This window comes from Aricia agestis, chromosome 3 (genome assembly GCF_905147365.1).
Source record: "Aricia agestis chromosome 3, ilAriAges1.1, whole genome shotgun sequence".
Lineage (NCBI taxonomy): Eukaryota > Metazoa > Arthropoda > Insecta > Lepidoptera > Lycaenidae > Aricia > Aricia agestis.
The window spans coordinates 6,011,868-6,032,785 of NC_056408.1; the positions used below are offsets into that span (position 1 = coordinate 6,011,868).

At 37.8% G+C, this 20,918-nt stretch overlaps 2 protein-coding genes across 2 annotated transcripts; both read left to right on the forward strand.

Moving 5' to 3' along the window:
* Window positions 1-326: 326 nt before the first annotated feature.
* Window positions 327-2,954, forward strand: LOC121740409 (juvenile hormone esterase-like). Its single transcript, XM_042133096.1, has 3 exons — window positions 327-513; window positions 730-1,985; window positions 2,768-2,954. Exons 1-3 carry the CDS (start codon window positions 349-351, stop codon window positions 2,952-2,954), a joined length of 1,608 nt encoding a protein of 535 aa, XP_041989030.1. The 5' UTR covers window positions 327-348.
* A 3,628-nt stretch (window positions 2,955-6,582) lies between these two features.
* LOC121740412 (acetylcholinesterase-like) lies at window positions 6,583-12,116 on the forward strand. Its single transcript, XM_042133100.1, has 3 exons — window positions 6,583-6,747; window positions 6,949-8,204; window positions 11,930-12,116. The coding sequence occupies exons 1-3, from the start codon at window positions 6,583-6,585 to the stop codon at window positions 12,114-12,116; spliced, it is 1,608 nt and encodes a 535-aa protein (XP_041989034.1).
* The last annotated feature ends 8,802 nt before the right edge of the window (window positions 12,117-20,918 follow it).

Sequence of the window (20,918 nt, forward strand, 5' to 3'; positions counted from 1 at the left end):
TACTTGAGACAGTCACACGACAGTCTCGAGACAGGCTAAATGCAATACAAAACATTTGTTTTTATTGTGTGTGTGTGTGTGTATCTTCATGTGTTTTGTATAGCAACAGTATATTAACTGAAGACTGTCTTGTCTCCAGTAAGCGCAAGTCCTTATTGTTAATAGATGTCTGCGCAATTAGCGACTTGCTAATTAATTCATCATAACAATAATACTATCTTACAATGACGGAAGGAATAAGGAGGTCGTTAAGTGCAATAGCTACGTCAATATAAAGTTTAAACCTACAAAGACGGCATTATTGCTGTATGATAAAGTTTTTTATCTCTAATTAATAAAAAAAGTAAAATGTTGGTATATGCAGCAGTATTGTTGGTTGCGCGATGTACGGAGGGTCGGCTGCTGGTCCACGCGCCAGCGGGCATCTTCCGCGGTTTGCCGGCCAACGATGGCGACTACGACATGTACCTGGGCATACCGTATGCCAAAGTCAACGCCAGCAATCCCTTTGGAGTGAGTATAAGAGCGTTGTAGAACTCAGATTAGTGCCCTAAGTCAGTGCTCGAGAAATGCATATTTTATTTCAAATCAGTAAATTTATTTCAGCTCTTCGGAAGATTAATAATTATTAATGCATTATGGGTATTTAATGTTAGCGTTATACTCACCAGACATTTTTATTGTGTGCCAAAAATGTAATAAAAATGTGACTAAAATATTTTTTTTCAGGAATCCATCCCGCACGAAAAATTTGACAACGTTTTTGATGCATTCACCGAGTCGGCAGTATGTCCGCAGATCAAGGAAGTTTATAAACCAAACAGTGTGGATATACGTTATGAGGGCACCCTCGACTGCTTACGACTTAACATATTCGTGCCGAAATCAGAAAGTAAACACAGAGCTGTTTTCATTTTTGTCTTCGGAGGCAGGTACAGAAATGGTTACAACGAGATAAGCATATATGGACCGAAGTACCTCGTGCGTCACGATATAATAGTAGTTACGATTAATTTTAGAAGTGGACCCTACGGTTTCATGTGCATGGACATACCTGAGATACCCGGTAATCAGGCTCTTCGAGACCAGTACGATGCCATCAAATGGGTTAGAGATAATATTGAGGCATTCGGAGGTAATCCACAAAGGCTCACTTTATGCGGACACAGCTCAGGGTCCGTGTTAGTTGACATGCATATGCTGAGTGAAAGGCCCAGGCTATTTCAGCAGGCCATACTTCAAAGCGGAGCCGCCACGGGTCCAGGCTTTTTTGGTCCTTCTAATCCAATGACACTTGTCAATATCGCTAGAAAGCTCGGCTTCAAAACTAACGACACGTACTCCGCTATGTCGTTCCTGGCCAAAGCGAGCCCCAAAGCTATCGTTAAAGCGACAGATATGGAGTATAACTGGAAACCGTGTGTCGAAAAAAAATTTGAGGAGGTCGTTCCGTTTATCACTGTACATCCGGAATCGTCAGAAGGACGAAATGTTGATGGATTAAAAATACTGGGCGGATTCACAGATAGAGAAAGTCTGTTTACTTTGAATTCTTTTCAATTTAAACCTATATATAATCTGCCTAATGGATTTCAATATTTTTTGAATCAACATTTTAATCTTCAAAATCGGAGCGACCTCGTCGACATGGTTCATCGCTTCTATCTGGATGACGATGAAGATCATAAATCCTATGAACTCAAAATTGTGGATTTGCTTTCTGATTTCCATTTCGTGTATCCGAAACAACGACAAATGATAAAGTACGCAAACCACAAGAATACTAGTGTGTATCTCTACATGTTCTCTTATGATGGCGATCGGAATTTAATGAAAAAGATTTTAAACATAACAGAAGCTAGGGCGACTCACGCGGATGAGCTGGGGTACATGTTCTCCATGGGTTTCATGCCCGACACAAAATATAAAGATCAATGTATGATCGATAAACTTACCACGCTATGGGCCAACTTCGTTAAATACGGGTGAGTTAAAGTTTGGTTTTAAGAGGATACACCAGGGGCTATAGAAATGACAAAAAAGTACGTGTAATATCTATAGCTGTCTCCCTTACCTCAAGCCTATACCGCCGAACGCGATAGGGACAACTGCAGAAAATCAACGATTCATTGTCCCCTGATACCTTCTCCAAAACTTAACCGATTTAAGTACTTTTTACATTAAAGATTAATTCACGAAGACCTAAGCGGCCGCATCCGGCCGCGATAACAATAGATAAGCTATTGTGTCTCGTTATTCCACGATCGATGGGTTAAAGAAAGGCTTGAGCTGTGTTCCTATGTTTTATTTTTTTTGTATAATCTAGCCTAATCTGTTTTCGGGATGTTTGAACACAGCGGAAAATCTGGCCATTTTTTGGGTTTTCGAACGTTCACATCTTATTTAATAATTAAATTATGATCAAAATGAAAACATTGTATTAGTGGCCGTAGATATACAGAAAAAAAATTATAACTTTACTAGCATTATCCAGGGAGGAAACAGGGGACAACCTTTGTATGGAAAAAAGTGCGCTGTGGACTCCTCATTAAAATTAAGTTAATCTTGTGAAGGCATATGCCTATATAAAAAAAATCCTAGGACACACGTTTACTTGTCATACTAGGTGACCCGACCAATTAACGTAGATTCGCCATCTGCCAATAAATAAATTTCTCTGATAGCAGGTACAACAAAAAATCATACCTCGATATATCTTTTTTTGCAAATGCCTGTCGTTCTTGGAAATATCCGTATTACATTTCAGGGAGCCAACCCCCGTGACCACGGAGCTGCTACCGGTGCGCTGGCCGCCGCTGACCGGCGACACCGTACCTTGTCTGCAGATCGACTCCAACTTAACCGTCTTGTCGCGCCCCTTTAGGAGGAGAATGGCATTCTGGGACCTGTTCTTTGATGCGCACTTAGATAAACTTCGAATACCACCTTTATAAAGTGCTCTGTTCTTTTGCTTTTTATATAAAATATATTATTGTTTTCACCTCAAAAATGTTTTTTGCTTCAAAATATAAATATTTTAAAATGATTGGCTTTAAAGCGAATAATCTACAAAATAAGACGTTTCAAAAAGCCCGCGACTTTGTCCGCGTTAGCACAGTAGATCACGTCCCAAGTATTATATAAGTGCCGGACACTTTTTCTCTACAATGCACCGTTTTAGCGAAATGAGCAAAAAACTAAAAATATTGAAACTTGAGCCCCTCTCCCCACCCCAGGTGGTATCGTAATAATATATAGCCTATGTGTTGACTCGACCTCTAAGTAATATTCTTGCAAAGTTTGAAGTAAATCTATTCAGTACTTTCTGAGTTTATCCCGGACTAAAATTCTAAAAACTATATTTCTGGCTTCCATATCGATTGTAAATCACATCCCAAGTATTATTTTTCAAAAATATTCAATGTACAGAATTGACTTTCCTACGATTTTATTATATTATATAATAAGTATTATGTATAGATGTAATAGATATAAAATCCTTTGTCCTGAATGACATGTAAGTGCAATTATTGACGTACAGCTCCTAAATCACTGACTGTAGAGACTTGAAATTTAGAGGGAGTATTTTTTTTTTTTTTTTTTTTTTTTTTTTATTGAAAGGTTCACAAACTGGCTGTATCACTAGAACAATTTTATAAAATAATATAGTATGTTAGTAGAACTGAGTGTACAACCTTCTACAGTGAACACAGCATGCAATATAAATTACGCTCTTACAAAAAATATTTTAAGAAGTTTTTGGTAGGTAAATACAATATTGTGGAATTTAACAATAATATATAAAGAAACACGAAAAAGGTTACAAGTTACAATTGACAATAATAATACAAATAAAGTGGTCACAATAATTTAGGAGACATGAAATGGTGTTTAATCGATTTGATCGATGCATTGAATATATCAAGTTCATGGCAGACATTGTTATATGCATAGCAAAGACGCACAGGTAAGTTGAAGGTTTTTATGTTGCATAGTCGACTTCCGGGGCGCGGTACGCGGATTTGCATTTTTTCGAGTAGCTCAGTGCTTTCCATCTTTCCCGTAAGAATTTTCTGTAGACTAACAATATCGGCTATCTTACGTCTATCTGCGAGTGAGATTACTTTGTAATAATTAAGTCTAGAGTCGTATGTGACGAGATCATTGCAACGGTTGTTCGCGTAGGTGAGGTGGTAAAGAAATGTTTATTCTCCGTATGACGTGGGCAGAGCTTTTAAATCGGCATATTATAGGCAAGTGACAGCACAAGATGGCATACAGACAATGGCATCGTATAATATCGTTGCTACTTCTAACGTGAATGCCACACAGAAAGAAAGAAGAATCTCTTATAGATTTGAGATTAAAAAGGTTTTACTTGAATATTAATATGGTAAATTTTTATAAGAAGAAGTAGTTGAATTTTATTTCAATTAATTAATTTTTTTTTACAACTCGGTAATCAATTAATTATTTGATTAAAAGTAACTGGTAACTAAAGATACAACGTTCACAATTTCTTATATGGCCAATAAAAAACGCTTAAAAACATAAACTTGCTTTTTATTGGTCTAAGGCTTACTGCTCATCAACGACAAAATATTAGATATTTATAATTAATATCTACTACCAGACATTATTATTTATTAATCTACTGTTATGTAATATTGCAAAAAAAGTAAAATAAATTATTTATAGCGCACACTCGAAACAAAGATGTCTCAAAAGAAACAATTTTGAACAAAGACGATACTGCCTAATAAAACAACAACATAACAAAAATAAAATTATTACTGTCGACAAGTCTGACTAATACTTGACGATAGTTTCAAATAAAAAATATGATTTATTTGCTGTTGCAGTCAAGACCGACTAAATATTATGTCATAACTTAGGAGAGCACTAAGCCTTAAGCAGTAAACAGACGATCGAACTAATTGGTTCGGGCCGCACCAGAAACGGTGCGCTCCGAACCAAGTTCGATCGACTGGCGCATTGGTGCGCCGGACATTATTATTATTAATATCGTTGCTGCTCGTTCGGAGCTACATCGAACGCAGTGCGCTCGGCGTCGGCACACACACATTTGTCGGTCCAGTCGTGTTGTGCCGCCGTATGCACAGCACACCGTGACATCTATCTATACTTTGTCATCAAACATGGATTCCAAGCAACGCCGAGGATACACAATTATTGGTATCAAGAAAAGAGATGTTGTAGAGTTGTTTGAGTTGTATAAAGACTTTTCATGTTTGTGGAAAGTCTTTAAGCAAGAACGCATATGTTTTTTTTGTCATAAATATCCAAGCAATCTTCACGCACTGCTAGCCCAAAACCACTTGACGTTTCGGAGTTCGGTGCAGTCATTGTTTGTGTAAAGCGCACCGTACGATTCATGTTTCGGTCCGAACCTAGTTCGATTGTCTATTTGTACTACTGTGCGGATGCTTGAGATACGTCACACGACAGTCTAGAAACAGGCTAAAGCGGGGAATTGACTACCGGCCCGTCACGGGCAGGTCTGTCGCATGTCTGCTCGTCAATTCCTAGGTACGGGCACAGACATGCCTGCTGGCCCGTGCCCGCAGCCTGCCCGCGAGATCGCATTTTTCCCGCGCGGGCCCGGGCAAGTCTGAACATGAAGCGGGGAATTGACTACCGGGCCGCCCGCTACGGGCCGCCCGTCACGGGCAGGTCTGTCGCATGTCTGCTCGTCAATTCCTAGGTACGGGCACAGACATGCCCGTTGGCCCGTGCCCGCAGCCTGCCCGCGAGATCGCATTTTTCCCGCGCGGGCACGGGCAAGTCTGTACATGAATGGTTGCGACGGGCGGCCCGCCGTCATTCGCGCCTTGGAGAGCGACTGGACTACTGGAGTGCACTTAAAATATTATTGTAAAAAATACAAACACTAAACTTAGGAATGAAGGAACAAAAACAATTTTGACATTCGTTTATTTCCATTTACCTGCCTACCGTGTCCTTGCTTGTAGAAAGTTAAAAGCAAGGATTACATGAATACCGATCTACCTAATGCCGCTAATACAGCGAACTTATTGAAAAATCCAAAGAAATCAACGCCGATGCTGATCTATCATTTGTTACAAAGAAGATTGAGTCCATGAGTCCACGACCGAGCTGCAGCCCTCTATCTATTCGACTGACTTGCCTGTTCTGTGTGTGTTCAATAGGGGCAAGCGGCAGACTTGTGCCAGACCGGGCGGCCCGCGGGCAGCCCGGTAGTGAATTCCCCGCTTAAATGCAATACAAAACTTTTGTTTTTATTGTGTGTGTGTATCTTCATGTATTTTGTATAGCAACAGTCTATTAACTGAAGACTGTCTCGTCTCCAGTAAGCGCAAGTCCTTATTGTTAATAGATGTCTGCGTAATTAGCGACTTTTACAATAATGTCTGCGTAATTAGCGACATTATCTTACAATAATGATTACAAACGCAGCACGTGTAAGTGAGGAGGTCGTTAAGTGCAATAGTTACGTCAAATGTGAATTTAAAATCTACAAGGCCGGCATTTTTGCTGTATGATAAAGTTCTTTTTATCTCTAAATAAAAAAAAAGTAAAATGTTAGTGTATGCAGCAGTATTGTTGGTTGCACGATGTACGGAGGGTCGGCTGTTGGTCCACGCGCCAGCGGGTACCTTCCGCGGTTTGCCGGCTAACGATGGCGACTACGACATGTACCTGGGCATACCGTATGCCAAAGTCAACGCCAGCAATCCCTTTGGGGTGAGTATAAGAGCGTTGTAGAACTCGGATTAGTGCCCTAAGTCAGTGCTCGAGAAATGCATTGTTTATTTCAAATCAGTGAAATTATTTCAGCTTCGAAAGGTCCATGAATGTATAATAAAGATATTTAATTTGAGCGTTGTACTCAGCAGACATTTTATAAGGTGCCAATTATAATTTGGCTATAACAATTTTTTTCAGGAATCCATCCCGCACGAAAAATTTGACAACGTTTTTGATGCATTCACCGAGTCGGCAGTATGTCCGCAGATCAAGGAAGTTTATAAACCAAACAGTGTGGATATACGTTATGAGGGCACCCTCGACTGCTTACGACTTAACATATTCGTGCCGAAATCAGAAAGTAAACACAGAGCTGTTTTCATTTTTGTCTTCGGAGGCAGGTACAGAAATGGTTGCAACGAGATAAGCATATATGGACCGAAGTACCTCGTGCGTCACGATATAATAGTAGTTACGATTAATTTTAGAAGTGGACCCTACGGTTTCATGTGCATGGACATACCTGAGATACCCGGTAATCAGGGTCTTCGGGACCAGTACGATGCCATCAAATGGGTCAGAGATAATATTGGTGCATTCGGAGGTGATCCAGAGAGGCTCACTTTATGCGGACACAGCTCAGGGTCCTCGTTAGTCGACATGCATTTGTTGACCGAAAGGCCTAGGCTATTTCAGCAGGCCATACTACAAAGCGGAGCCGCCACGAGTCCAGGCTTTCTTGGCCCTTCTAATCCAATGACACTCGTCAATATCGCTAGAAAGCTCGGCTTCAAAACGAACGACACGTACTCCGCTATGTCGTTCCTGGCCAAAGCGAGCCCCAAAGCTGTCGTTAAAGCGACAGATATAGAGTATAACTGGAAACCGTGTGTCGAAAAAAAATTTGAGGATGTCGTTCCGTTTATCACTGTACATCCGGAATTGTCTGAAGGACTAAATGTTGATGGATTAAAAATACTGGGCGGATTCACGGATAGAGAGAGCCTATATAGTTTGTATGCTTTCCATTATAGACCTATATTTATACTGCCGGATGGATTTCGATATTCTTTGTATCAACATTTTAATCTTCAGAATCGGAGCGACCTCGTCGACGTAGTTCATCGCTTCTATCTGGACGACTATGAAGATCGCAAATCTTATGAACATAAAATTGTTGATTTGCTTTCTGATTTCAATGTCGTGTACCCTAAACATCGACAACTGATCAAGTATACAAACCACAAGAATACTAGTGTGTATCTCTACATATTCTCTTATGATGGCGATCGGAATAGAATGAAAAAGATTTTCAACATAACAAAAGCTGGGGCGACTCACTCGGATGAGCTGGGGTACATGTTCTCCATGGATTTCATGCCCGACACGAAATATAGAGATCAATGTATGATCGATAAACTTACCACGCTATGGGCTAACTTCGTTAAATACGGGTGAGATGAAAGTTTGGTTTTAATTAAAGTTAAGTAAATCTTGTGAAAGCATAATATGCCTGTATAAAAATAAATCAATATAAAAACAGTCCTAATGAACTACTTTACGAATAAATTAGTAACTACGTAAGCATCCTGTATAACGTATTACGTAGCAAGTACGAGCGAGCGGTGTGTACGACAGCCGGCTGCGTTTGCGCCCGCGCCGCGCGCCTCATAATGTTCTCAGTAACGAGACGGTCGAGACGTATAGCATGCGCGTCAGCTGTCTTACGCACCGAGCGCTCGGCTGGTAGGTGTTGTGTGAAAAATTATTATCAATTAAAATGTTATTATGGTATGGTACTCAGGTACACAAAGTTGAAATCACATAAAAATATGAAAGATTTGCTGAATCGAGATAAGGATGTGCAAGGTCGAATTTTGGAGAATGATTACGTTTAGAAAAAAAATAAATTGTACTGTGTCTACTCTTTCTTGACAAACTGTAAATTAATGTAGGCTTGTATTATGTACTTTGAAACTTAGTAATTTGTAGCTTTTATTTAGTTTTATAAGGAGTGTGAACCAGCAACAAGATAAACCTGTCAGGGTTTTTTGTTGCTGTATATTAAAATGTATCTTTTATATTATTATATTGGTTAATAAAATAAAAAAAAATAAAAAATAAAAAAAAAATAAAAAAAAAAAACTCCAGGACACGTTTTATACGTGGGAGAGCCATGCTTCGGCACGAATGGGCCGGCTCAACCGGATAAATACCACGTTCTCACAGAAAACCGGCGTGAAACAGCGCTTGCGCTGTGTTTCGCCGAGTGAGTGAGTTTACCGGAGGCCCAATCCCCTAACCCCTACCCTATTCCCTTCCCTACCCTCAACTATTCCCTTCCCTTCCCTACACTCCCCTATTACCCTATTCCCTCTTAAAAGGCCGGCAACGCACTTGCAGCTCTTCTGATGCTGCGAGTGTCCATGGGCGACGGAAGTTGCTTTCCATCAGGTGACCCGTTTGCTCGTTTGCCCCCTTGTTTCATAAAAAAAAAAAAAAAAAAAACATCCATTAACTTTTCATAGGTAACCCGACTCATAACGTAGATCCGCCATCTGTCAATAAAACAATTGATCTGATAGTACTGATAGTAGTAGTTATAGTTAAGACTTCGATGTACGCCCATCTGTCCGTCTGTCTGTCTCCAGGCTGTATCTCAATAACCGCTTAAGGTAGACTTCTGAAATTTTCACATGTTATGTATATCTGTTGCCGCTATTACAAGAAATACTAAAAATAAAATTTAAATTAAAGTTTAGGGGTAAGTCTCTCATACAATAAACATGATTTTTTTGCTATTCTTTGCTCTATTTCAATAATGCCAACACTTAGGTACCTGAAATTTTCACAAAAAACTCAGATGTATATTATACTTTAATAAGTGATAATAAAATGTAAATAAAATAAATAACTAAGGGTAACTCCCATGCAAAAAAACTTTTTTTTTTATTTTTGCTCTATAATGGCACAGAAGCCTCCGTGCGCAAGTCTAACTCGCACTTGGCCGATTTTTTACATTGTATAAGACATAAACTTATAATGCATATTATAAGTTTATGGTATAAGATTTAGTTACGTGACATTGTAGTTTTCGTTTTTCAAAAGATTAATTTTTACCACTTTTTTGGTAATAACCGGTTCATCTTGCCGGGTTAGTTCCCTAACCGGTGGTAGGACATCACGTAGACTTGCTGAAATATTTTCAAATTTACTCAGAAATAAAAATTTTTTTTTATATATCTAATATATAATAATTATTTTTAAACAAAAAATTTAAACCGACTTCCATAGTAAACTGCCTCTAAAAAGTATGAAATAATAATTCTTACTCTATTTAAGTGCCCTTTATAGGATTGGCCTAAGCCTTAACTATTATATATGAGTAAAGACTCAATCTTTATAATTTTGAAGTCGGTACCAGCTCCTAAAATTTCTGCGATTCTTGACATAGCTATAACTTACGTCAGCTGGTACCGACTTCAAAATTATAAAGATTGAGTAAAGATATAGTTAAGGCTTAGGCCAATCCTATAAAGGGCACTTAAATAGAGTAAGAATTATTATTGCATACTTTTTAGAGGCAGTTTACTATGGAAGTCGGCTTAAATTTTTTGTTTAAAAATAATTATTTTTCTCTTTTTAGCTATCTCCATTAAGCATATTATTACGTAGTCTCTTGTGGATTGTATTTTAAATATTACTAGCTGTCCCGGCAAACGTTATTTTGCCATAAAATGATTTTCCCTGTTTTCCTGCTTTTGTCTTGAAGTTTTTCTGTTTTTTTTTCTATAGACCTCACGGAGCCCAAGACGTTTCCAACGAATGCAAAACCGTGGAAATCGGTTCGTGCGTTCTGGAGTTATAGCGTCGGGAAGGAAAACCCGACTTATTTTTATATATTAGACTAGCTGTTGCCCGCAACTTCGTCCGCGTTAGGTAACAGTACGGTACAATAACGGAGATGGATAAATTTCTCCTTTATAGTCCCCTTATGTAATAATTAAAATTTTAACTTCACCGAATTCTGATTAAATTTTTTTATTTTTAGATTGAACTAAACATGCCGGACAAACTTGGGGGGGCGCAGCCCTGCAACACTGGTGCAAAATGTTACTTTTTGGAAGCGTATGCTCATAATCCTTCAGAAAAAGTTAAAATCATTAGATGTTTCCATATAAATTTCAAGGAGTCCCCTCGATTCCTCATGGATTGCATCATCAGATCACCACTTTGGTGACCATGGTACTAAATGACGGCTGTATCCTATACAACAACAAAAGAATTTTGAAAATCGGTCCACAAACGGCGGAGAAGATATCTCCGCCGTTTGTGCGAACAAACATAAAAAAAAGAACATGGCCAGAACAAACAAGAAAGAAGAACAAAGAACAGGCCGGTATGTTTAGTTTAGGTTACAATAATTTCGTTAAGATATTCACTTTTAATTAATAACTTAGTATAGTACTGTTGATGATGATGATGATGACGATGATGATGATGATGAACGTAATTTGCATAGCAGTATATGCTTACCGTTTTTAAAACAACGCCGAACCCTGCGAACTTATATCTATAAGGATTCAAAAGATCTGTACAGCACCTTCGGAACCAGGGTATACACTGGTGCAAAATGTTACTTTTTGGAAGCGTATGCTCATAATCCTTCAGAAAAAGTTAAAATCACTAGATGTTTCCATATAAATTTCAAGGAGTCCACTCGATTCCTCATGGATTACATCATCAGATCACCATTTTGGTGACCGTGGTACCAAATGACGGCTGTATCCTATACAACAACAAAAGAATTTTGAAAATCGGTCCACAAACAGCGGAGATATCTGCGAACAAACATAAAAAAAGAACATATTATATACGGTCGAATTGAGTAACCTTCTCCTTTTTGGAAGTCGGTTAAAAATAAGTCGGGTTTTCCTTCCTGACGCTATAACTCCAGAACGCACGAACCGATTTCCACGATTTTGCATTCGTTGGAAAGGTCTCGGGCTCCGTGAGGTCTATAGAAAAAAAATCAGAAAAAAATTCAAGAGAAAAGCAGGAAAACAGGGAAAATCATTTTATGGCAAAACAACGTTTACCGGGGCAGCTAATTTTATATTTATACATGCCTCGATTTGCAAACGCCTATTGTTCTTAAAATATCCGTATTACATTTCAGGGAGCCAACCCCCGTGACCACGGAGCTGCTACCGGTGCGCTGGCCGCCGCTGACCGGAGACACCGTACCTTGTCTGCAGATCGACTCCAACTTGACCGTCTTGTCGCGCCCCTTTAGAAGGAGGATGGCATTCTGGGACCTGTTCTTTGATGCGCACTTAGATAAACTTCGAATACCACCTACTTAAGGTGATCTGGTGATCTTCATTTTTTTGTGAAAATATTAGATTTTTACTTTAGAAGTCGGTTTTTTAATTTTGTTTTTTTTTTATGAAATAAGGGGGCAAACGAGCAAACGGGTCACCTGATGGAAAGCAACTTCCGTCGCCCATGGACAATCGCAGCATCATAAGAGCTGCAAGTGCGTTGCTGGCCTTTTAAGAGGGAATAGGGTAATAGGGGAGGGTAGGGAAGAGAATAGGGTAGGGGATTGGGCCTCCGGTAAACTCACTCACTAGGCGAAACACAGCGCAAGCGCTGTTTCACGCCGGTTTTCTGTGAGAACGTGGTATTTCTCCGGTCGAGCCGGCCCATTCGTGCCGAAGCATGGCTCTCCAACGTATAAAAGAAAGAATTTTCCCTCCTCCCGGCATTGAAAGAATTATTTTTTGATATCAAAACAATTGTCTACACAATTGCTTTAAAGCATAGTATTATTACTAAGCAAATAAACTAATTAAGCCTTTTTAAACTTATTTTATTACTTAATACTTTACTTTCAGGTTATTCTGAAAATAAGTTTAAAAAGGTTTAATTGGTTTTTTATAGTAAAAAGATTTTTATGTTAGCAACTACGAATAGTAAAAACTATTTATTATTCGTAGGTTAGAAAGGAATTATTTTGTATGAAGCAAAGTACACGGTCTACCAATATAAACACGTGGGGAACAAAGTCGAACGGAACTCTGATTATACACTTTTCATATTTCCAACTTTACTAAGTTAAGCCAACACTAGACGTATTCAGCGTTAAAACTGTTTGTTTGAAAAGCGATAAACAATAAGTCGAGTTCAGTAAGTACTAAACTTCGACTGTTCATATCATGGCGTCTCTCGATAGCTTTTGTTTGAGGTTATGAGGATGGACACGAGTTTCAGCACTAAAAATGGAGCTCTAGTTTTACGTTCCGCCATACTTTGTTTATGATTCCTGTTCTAGTTTCCTTGGAATATTTTTTGGAGAAATACGAGGGCTTCTTCGAACATTGGAAATTTTTCGTTCCTGTCCCTGGTGGACGGAGTAAATTTTAAATATACGGTAAAGTTTGGAATAAGCACGAAGATTTTTCCTGGTTTATTACTTTAGAATTTTTCGTTTCAATCAGAATTCGGTGAAGTTAAAATTTTAATTTGTTCCAATATATTAACTAAATCAGTTAAGTCAAACAAAATCCACTTCGATCAAAAGAACTAATACCTTTATAACTAAAACATTTTACACTTCCAATTTTTCCCCTACCGACATTCTAATATTGTGAGAGTGGTGACGGGAACCAAAAAAACGTGTTTTATAAGCGTTCAATTTTGCACTCGCATGTTAGTTCGTTCAAACGAATCGTTTGAAAACTGACATTATGAAAAGTGTCGGTCAGCTCGCTTTAATATTTCGGGCTTTGCCGTTTTGATGGAAACTGTGTAAGCGTTAGTAAATTGTAAAACTTGTCTCGAATGTTTACGATCTAAAAAATAAACATTTTTCTATGAAAAACAGCTGCCTTTTTTAACAAAGCTCGACGTCAAAGAATGTGGGTATTATAAATTCATTAAGGATTTTTGTGCTAACAAAATATAATATTGTACTGCTTACCGCGGCTAATATAATATTACAACTATCATCAAACACACACAAATTACTTACTCTATCATTTTGACTACGCAAATGACGTACTTTATAATCTATATATGGAACACTTTGTTTTGTTAAAAATTTAACATCTATTTATGCTCCATGGTGGTACAAAAATACTTACATAGACTGCGAAAATTAATATCTTCCATGAATATCCGGGGTGGAAATAACATAACCATTTAACTACGTCTTTCAAAGATACGTTACATCCCTGTGTCTGATCCCACGCCGATTTCCGTCTTGCGTCGTTTGACAAGCTTTATAAACAAATATAAATTCGTGTTCTCACTGGGATTATTCTGACAGGTCCTTTGTTGATATCCGTTCCGTAAGCCTACGTATTTCCTTTGGTGGAACTGTCAATATCAGATGTATTTTATTAAGCAATATTGTAGCAGCAGAAAAATATTTTTCTCTTTATGACGTCACCGGGTCAAATGTGTATCTGTTATGCATATTTGACAAGGATAGAGTGCGACAAGGCTTTATATGAACGTGGGCAGGAGCGCTGCTGGTAAAGGAGAACTGTCAAAAATGACGTTTTGGTATGATGGCAGCGTTAGTTCCTTTTTTTCGCCACGTTCATTTAGAGCCTTGTCGAGCTGTACGTTTGACGAAGTATGTCATATCGGCCGGCGCGCGCCTTGTTAAGAGGATTCCACACCGCCATTTTTTCCATACAAACGTTGTCCCCTGTTTCCTCCCTGGATAATGCTAGTAGAGTTATAATTTTTTTCCTGAATATCTACGGCCACTAATATAATGTCCCTATGTTTTCTTTTTTTTCATAATTTAATTATTAAATAAGATACGAACGTTCAAAAACCTAAAAAAATGGCTAGATTTTCCGCTGTGTTCAAACGTCCAGAAAACAGATTTGGCTAGATTATACAAAAAAAAAAGCAAAACATAGGAACACAGCTCAAGCCTTTTTTTAATCTTTAATGAAAAAAGTACTTAAATCGGTTAAGTTTTGGAGAAGGAATCAGGGGACAACGAATCGTTGATTTTCTGGATTTTCTGCAGTTGTCTCTATCGCGTTCTGCGGTATAGGCTTGAGGTAAGGGAGACAGCTATAGATATTACACGTACTTTTTTTTCATTTCTCTAGCCCCTGGTGTATCCTCTTAAGGCGAGGATAAACCCCAATTTGTTATTCCGTGACTCCCGGTTTACCTAGTTCCAATATAATAACGAAGTGTTAAAAAATATGAGATATAAAGCAAAATATTCCAAATACCTTAAACCATAAACATTTTAATAAAACGTAATACTTTGGCTGTAATTAATTTACAAACTTACCTCCGAAAAAACTCTATTTCATCGAAATATAAGTATTAACTAGGATAATCGTACATTTTATTTGAATAAATTGTTAGTAAATCTATATTAAAAATTCTTTAACCGAAAAATTTTGTTTCTTAATATTTATTTCCAAAGATATTTAAAAAAAACATGAAAAATAGAGAAGATTCGCTCGAGAACCTATAGTTTTATGCTAAGCTAAAATGAATCTTATTGCGATGCGTATACGCTTGGTCTTTGGTTGTGTGCAAGGTTATCGTTTTTGATTGAGATTAATCCCCGCCTTAATGCGTTGCTCAGCTGTTTGTAGCATACTTATAACAGCAGACGGCAGCGTTACTCGCGCCGATTCGTCAGTTTGTTTGAAGTCGGCCTACTGGTTAGTTCTGTCAATTGTGGCAGTGTAGTGTGCAGTCCAATACAATACGTTAGCTAAATTATGCATCGTAATTATAGGTTCTAGATACGTCGATTTTCATTACATATTCTAAAGCTAATGGCCGTAATCTATTATTACTGAATGCTGAGAGGTCGCCATTGTCTAGAATAGATTAGGATGTGTGCCTATACACTGAAGCTGGTCAATACTCAATAATATTGTTTGTAAACTCGAGGACCTTGTAGGCTGTAGCCAAAATCAAAAGACGTGGTACTATTTCTTAGTTCCGTTCCGAAATTCATTAGTTCCGTAATGAATTTCGCGAAATAAAATTAATGTTTGTATCTTGTTTCGTAGTTCTAACTTTAACAGAATTTTATAGATGAATGTTATCGAATAATATTTGATTATTGTACCACGTATAGTCAACATAAAAATGTTTTATATAATTCGAAACCGTTCCCTTTGATGTTAGGTGAACTTTGTATCTGTACTTGCAGAAAGCATCATTTCCTACGGATTAAGTAGTTATGGCCGAACGTTTAAAACATACTTGGACAATATTTATAAACTACAAAAACGACTTTTAAATCTTATTATACCTTACCATGTTAAAACAAAAATTAAAAATGATTTTGATTTATTACAGTATTCTACCTGTTCACATTAACTTTAAATATCAGATACTAAAGGAACAATATTTTAGGCAAGAAATTCAGTATCTCAGTGTCACAAATAAAATTTTAATACCGCCCAAATTTACAAACTTCTATGGTCAGAGAACGTCATAATATATAATACCCCATCTTATAAATCAGATCCCAACAGATGTTAAGGAAAAAATTACAGTCAAGAATCTACATAAAATCATAAAGAATCACCTTTTCGAATCGTATGAAAATACTTACCTTTCAGATCATTCTGTATAACATTATTGCGAACCGGTTGACGAGTTGTATGTGCATGTACTGTGTAGTCAGTAGTGAGCGATGCACCGCGGCCGTGCGCGGCGGTGTGTCGCCTAACGCCTTTCACTTCATCCGTTCTATGTAGTATGTACCGTACTTCGCTTGCGTATGCGCTCGACATCCAAGTTTGTATTAAACTAATAATATTGATTTATTAATTAGGTTGTGAGATAGTCGGTAGTTTAATACAAATATGGCACCGGGACAAACCCTTGCCGGGTTTAATGGTGTTGCTATTCGGTTAAATATAATGTTTGTGTATCTTATGCTTAATAAATAAAAAAAAAATCTGAAAAAAAACAAATTAACTGATGGATATTTAACTAAACAAAATAGACAGCTACCGCATTGGACGTAACATTAATGTAAAATATTTGTTTGTATTTCTGTGTTTCGCCGAGTGAGTGAGTTTACCGGAGGCCCTATCCCCTACCCTTTTCCCTTCCCTACCCTCTCCTATTTCCTTCTTTACCCTCCCCTATTCCCTTCCCTACCCTCCCTTATTATGTACTATATTCTCTCTTAAAATGCCGGCAACGCACCTGCAGCTCTTCTGATGCTGCGAGTGTCCATGGGCGACGGAAGTTGCTTTCCATCAGGTGACCCGTTTGCTTGTTTGCCCCCTTATTTCATAATAAAATAAAATTAAGTAATTAAAAAAAAAACCCGCCAAACCACTTTAAAAAGTAATTAAAAAATATTTACTGACTAAGTTTAAATAATTCCTAAGTGTAAAGTAATATTATAGTCCATAATTATTGTTGTCACGGTGTGTCGGGGGACCGCCAAGTAAACTACGACAACAGCGACTTGATTTTTGTATCGCCAAGTCGCTTATTGTCTCGCTTCGGTTTGCTGTGAAATCAAACATCTACATATAAAGCGTGTCACAGACAGAGCAGGTAATGTATATTACATCCCGGGATGTACATCTTTACATTATATTAATCTATCACACACACAACAGGTAATGTAATGTATAATTCGCTACATTTCAATGGACGCTTGACGCACATTTCAGCTGCTGAGGTGTTATAGAGGCTGTTCTTATATTTTTAATATCGTAAGTCGTAATACTATGGACCCTTCGAGTTTCTTGATATTAGATTTACTAGATAGTTTATCAGAAGATGATTCGGATTGTGATTTTGATGCGCGCAAAATGTTACAATATGTGCTAATAACAGAACGATGTGAATTGAAGATATTTGATTGAAAATTAAGGCTCTGGGGAACAGACTGCCTGCAGTGCCTGCTGTGAAGTGCTGTGCTGAGGTGGTAGCACCGTGTGTCTCTGTCTATCATCTATACATATTATTATAAAATCAGCTGTCCCGGCAAAGTTGTTTTGCCATTTAAAGTATTTCTACTTTATCAGTTAATACAAAATCTTACCCCTTTTTTATCCCCTAAGAGGGGGGGATTTTATACACCAAATGTTAAGTTGGAAAACATCTTCGATCTTGGATTCCAGGAAATCCTTTTGTATTCTATTGTTGTCGCGATCACTGGTGCTCTTATGGGGCTTGAAGATTAATGACATGAAGTAACTCCATTAAAGAAAAAAGTTTGATACAAAATCTGACCCCCTCTTTTGTCCCCTTAGAGGGGTGGGGGGGGGGGATTTATACACCAGATTTTAAGTTGGAAGAAGACAAATTTATCTGCGAAAACCACATTCAAACCGGATCAGTAGTTTTCTTGTGATGCTGGAACAAACATACAGACAGACAGACAAAAAACTAACCACAGTTTTGGCTTCTATAGCGATGTAGTGACACCCCCCCGCTTATTATTTTTTGAATATCTTTAATGTACAGAATTTTCATTTCTACCGTTTTATTATAATACTAGCTGTTGCCCGCGACTTCGTCCGCGGCAATAATAATATCTCAAGCATCGCGCTAGCTAGAAAGTTGAAATTACACAATATGTATGAACAAATATAAAAATTTAAAATATATCCTCCTCCTTTATTGAAAGTCGGTTAAAATGTAGCCTAAGTTACTTCTTATTATATCCGCTATCTGCCAAAAACAGTCCCGTTAAAATTGCCCCATCCGTTTCAGAGATTAGCCGGAACAAACAGACAGACATTCAGACAGACAAAAATTGTAAAAAGTGCTATTTTGGTATATGTACCGTATGTACATTCATATGCATGTAGTAAAAAATGGTTCTTTCAATATTACAAACAGACACTCCAATTTTATTTATATGTATAGATGTATAGATGATGCATAGACAAAGTCGCTTTTTTTCGCTCATGTCCCTTTGTTCCCTTTAATCTACTTCTACTACGCAACGGATTTTAATGATTCTTCCAGTGTTAGATAGCCCATTTATCGAGGAAGGCTATAGGCTATCTTCTATCACGCTAAGACTGATAGGAGCGAAACGAAATAGAGGAAAATGTGGAAAAAACGGGGAAAATTATAACTTGAACGGGCTAATCTCAGGAACTACTGGTCCGATTTGAAAAATTATTTCAGTGTTAGATATAAGCCCATTTATTGAGGAGGGCTATAGGCCACGCTTTTTATCACGCTAAGACTAATTTTATAGGAGAATGTGGAAAAAACGGGGGAAATTATTTGAAAGGGCTTATCTCGCGAACTACTGGAGCAATTTTTATGTTATTTGGCACAGATAAGAAGTAGAGCACGTGAAGGATCATATGCCATCGATTTTAATCATTTTCCAATCCAATCAGTGGCTATATATTTTATACGTGCGACGCCGGGGCGGGTCGCTAATACATAATAATATTATTATAATCACAGAAATTTTTGAACACCCTATGAAGAGAAGAGATGTATCGTAATATACAGAAATATATTGAGATGTATTTAGATGTATCAAAATGTAAATATACATTTTCATATAGCTCGGTATCTTAAGATACGAAGATGTAAAAATATACATTATAGCTGCTGTGTGTGGTCTCATGACGATTTCTATAGAAAGATGTATTGAGATGTATCGAAATGTATCGTGCTATAATATACATCTTTACATTACCTGCTCTGTGTGTGACAAGCTTTAGCGGCCCCCGACACACATTGACAACAGTTATGGACTAAAATATTACTTTACACTTAGGAATTATTTAAACTTAGTCAGTAAATATTATTTCATTACTTTTTAAAGTGGTTTGGCGGGGTTTTTTTTAAATTACGTGACACTTTACGCGGTTTTGTCCAAGATTATTTTATGTTTGTATTGAAACATCAAGCTAACAAGCTATCCATTTTTGAAAAAAATATTCGTGAACGCGGAAAAACACAATAGTTATTGAACATGAATTCTATGAGATTAAATTATCAACGTGCGGCACGTGCCGACTGGACGTCAAAAAAAGAGTGCTGCTGTCATGTATCACACGTCTCTTTTTACCACGCAGTGTTACTGATAGTGACATCTCTCTTGCTCAGACCTTTGTTTCTCTATTCCGTTAGCTATATTAACTTTATGGAGGGCATGCGTCGCGGGCATGCCTCACGTTCGCTGTTGACTGCGATATAACGCATGCCCTTGACGAACAGAAAAAGGCACAGTGTTGTAGTGACAGTGTGTCGGCCAGGCTCCATATAACAATCTTCATATCCCTTTCCAATTAATTAGAGACAGGAAAGAGGTAAAAATCGTGGTCAAAGATATCGTTACATACATACAGCCCAAGCTTATACAAACGTGTTAAAAATATTGTAATGACTATAATCAACGCCATAAAAACTTGCAATACTCTATACGTGGGAGAGCCATGCTTCGGCACGAATGGGCCGGCTCGACCGGATAAATACCACGTTCTCACAGAAAACCGGCGTGAAACAGCGCTTGCGCTGTGTTTCGCCGAGTGAGTGAGTTTACCGGAGGCCCAATCCCCTAACCCCTACCCTATTCCATTCCCTACCCTCAACTATTCCCTTCCCTTCCCTCCCCTATTACCCTATTCCCTCTTAAAAGGCCGGCAACGCACTTGCAGCTCTTCTGATGCTGCGAGTGTCCATGGGCGACGGAAGTTGCTTTCCATCAGGTGACCCGTTTGCTCGTTTGCCCCCTTATTTCATAAAAAAATATATATATAAACATTATATTTCTCATAAACCTAATAATGTCGAAAATGTGAACATGTTTTACGTTTCCAACCGCAGGCTTGTCTCGAGTTCGTAATTTATACATTAAAAGTTGAGAAGTTGTAACAGTTCCTTATAATTATAAATTATTACCCGTTTTGGTACAGTCGCAAATATTAAGCTACAGATGTTGGAATAGGATGTACTATCTTTATGACAAAAAGCAGCTGAACTTCCTAAACTCTCAATTAATAATAAATGCAATTTTAGGCTAAGAATATTCTTGTTTATAAAAATAATTATTATAAATATTATAATACTGATCAACTTTTCTTCACGGAAATATGTGATAACACCCCGCATTTTAGAATTGAATTATATCGATACAGTGGCAGGCATCAAATTAACGATGA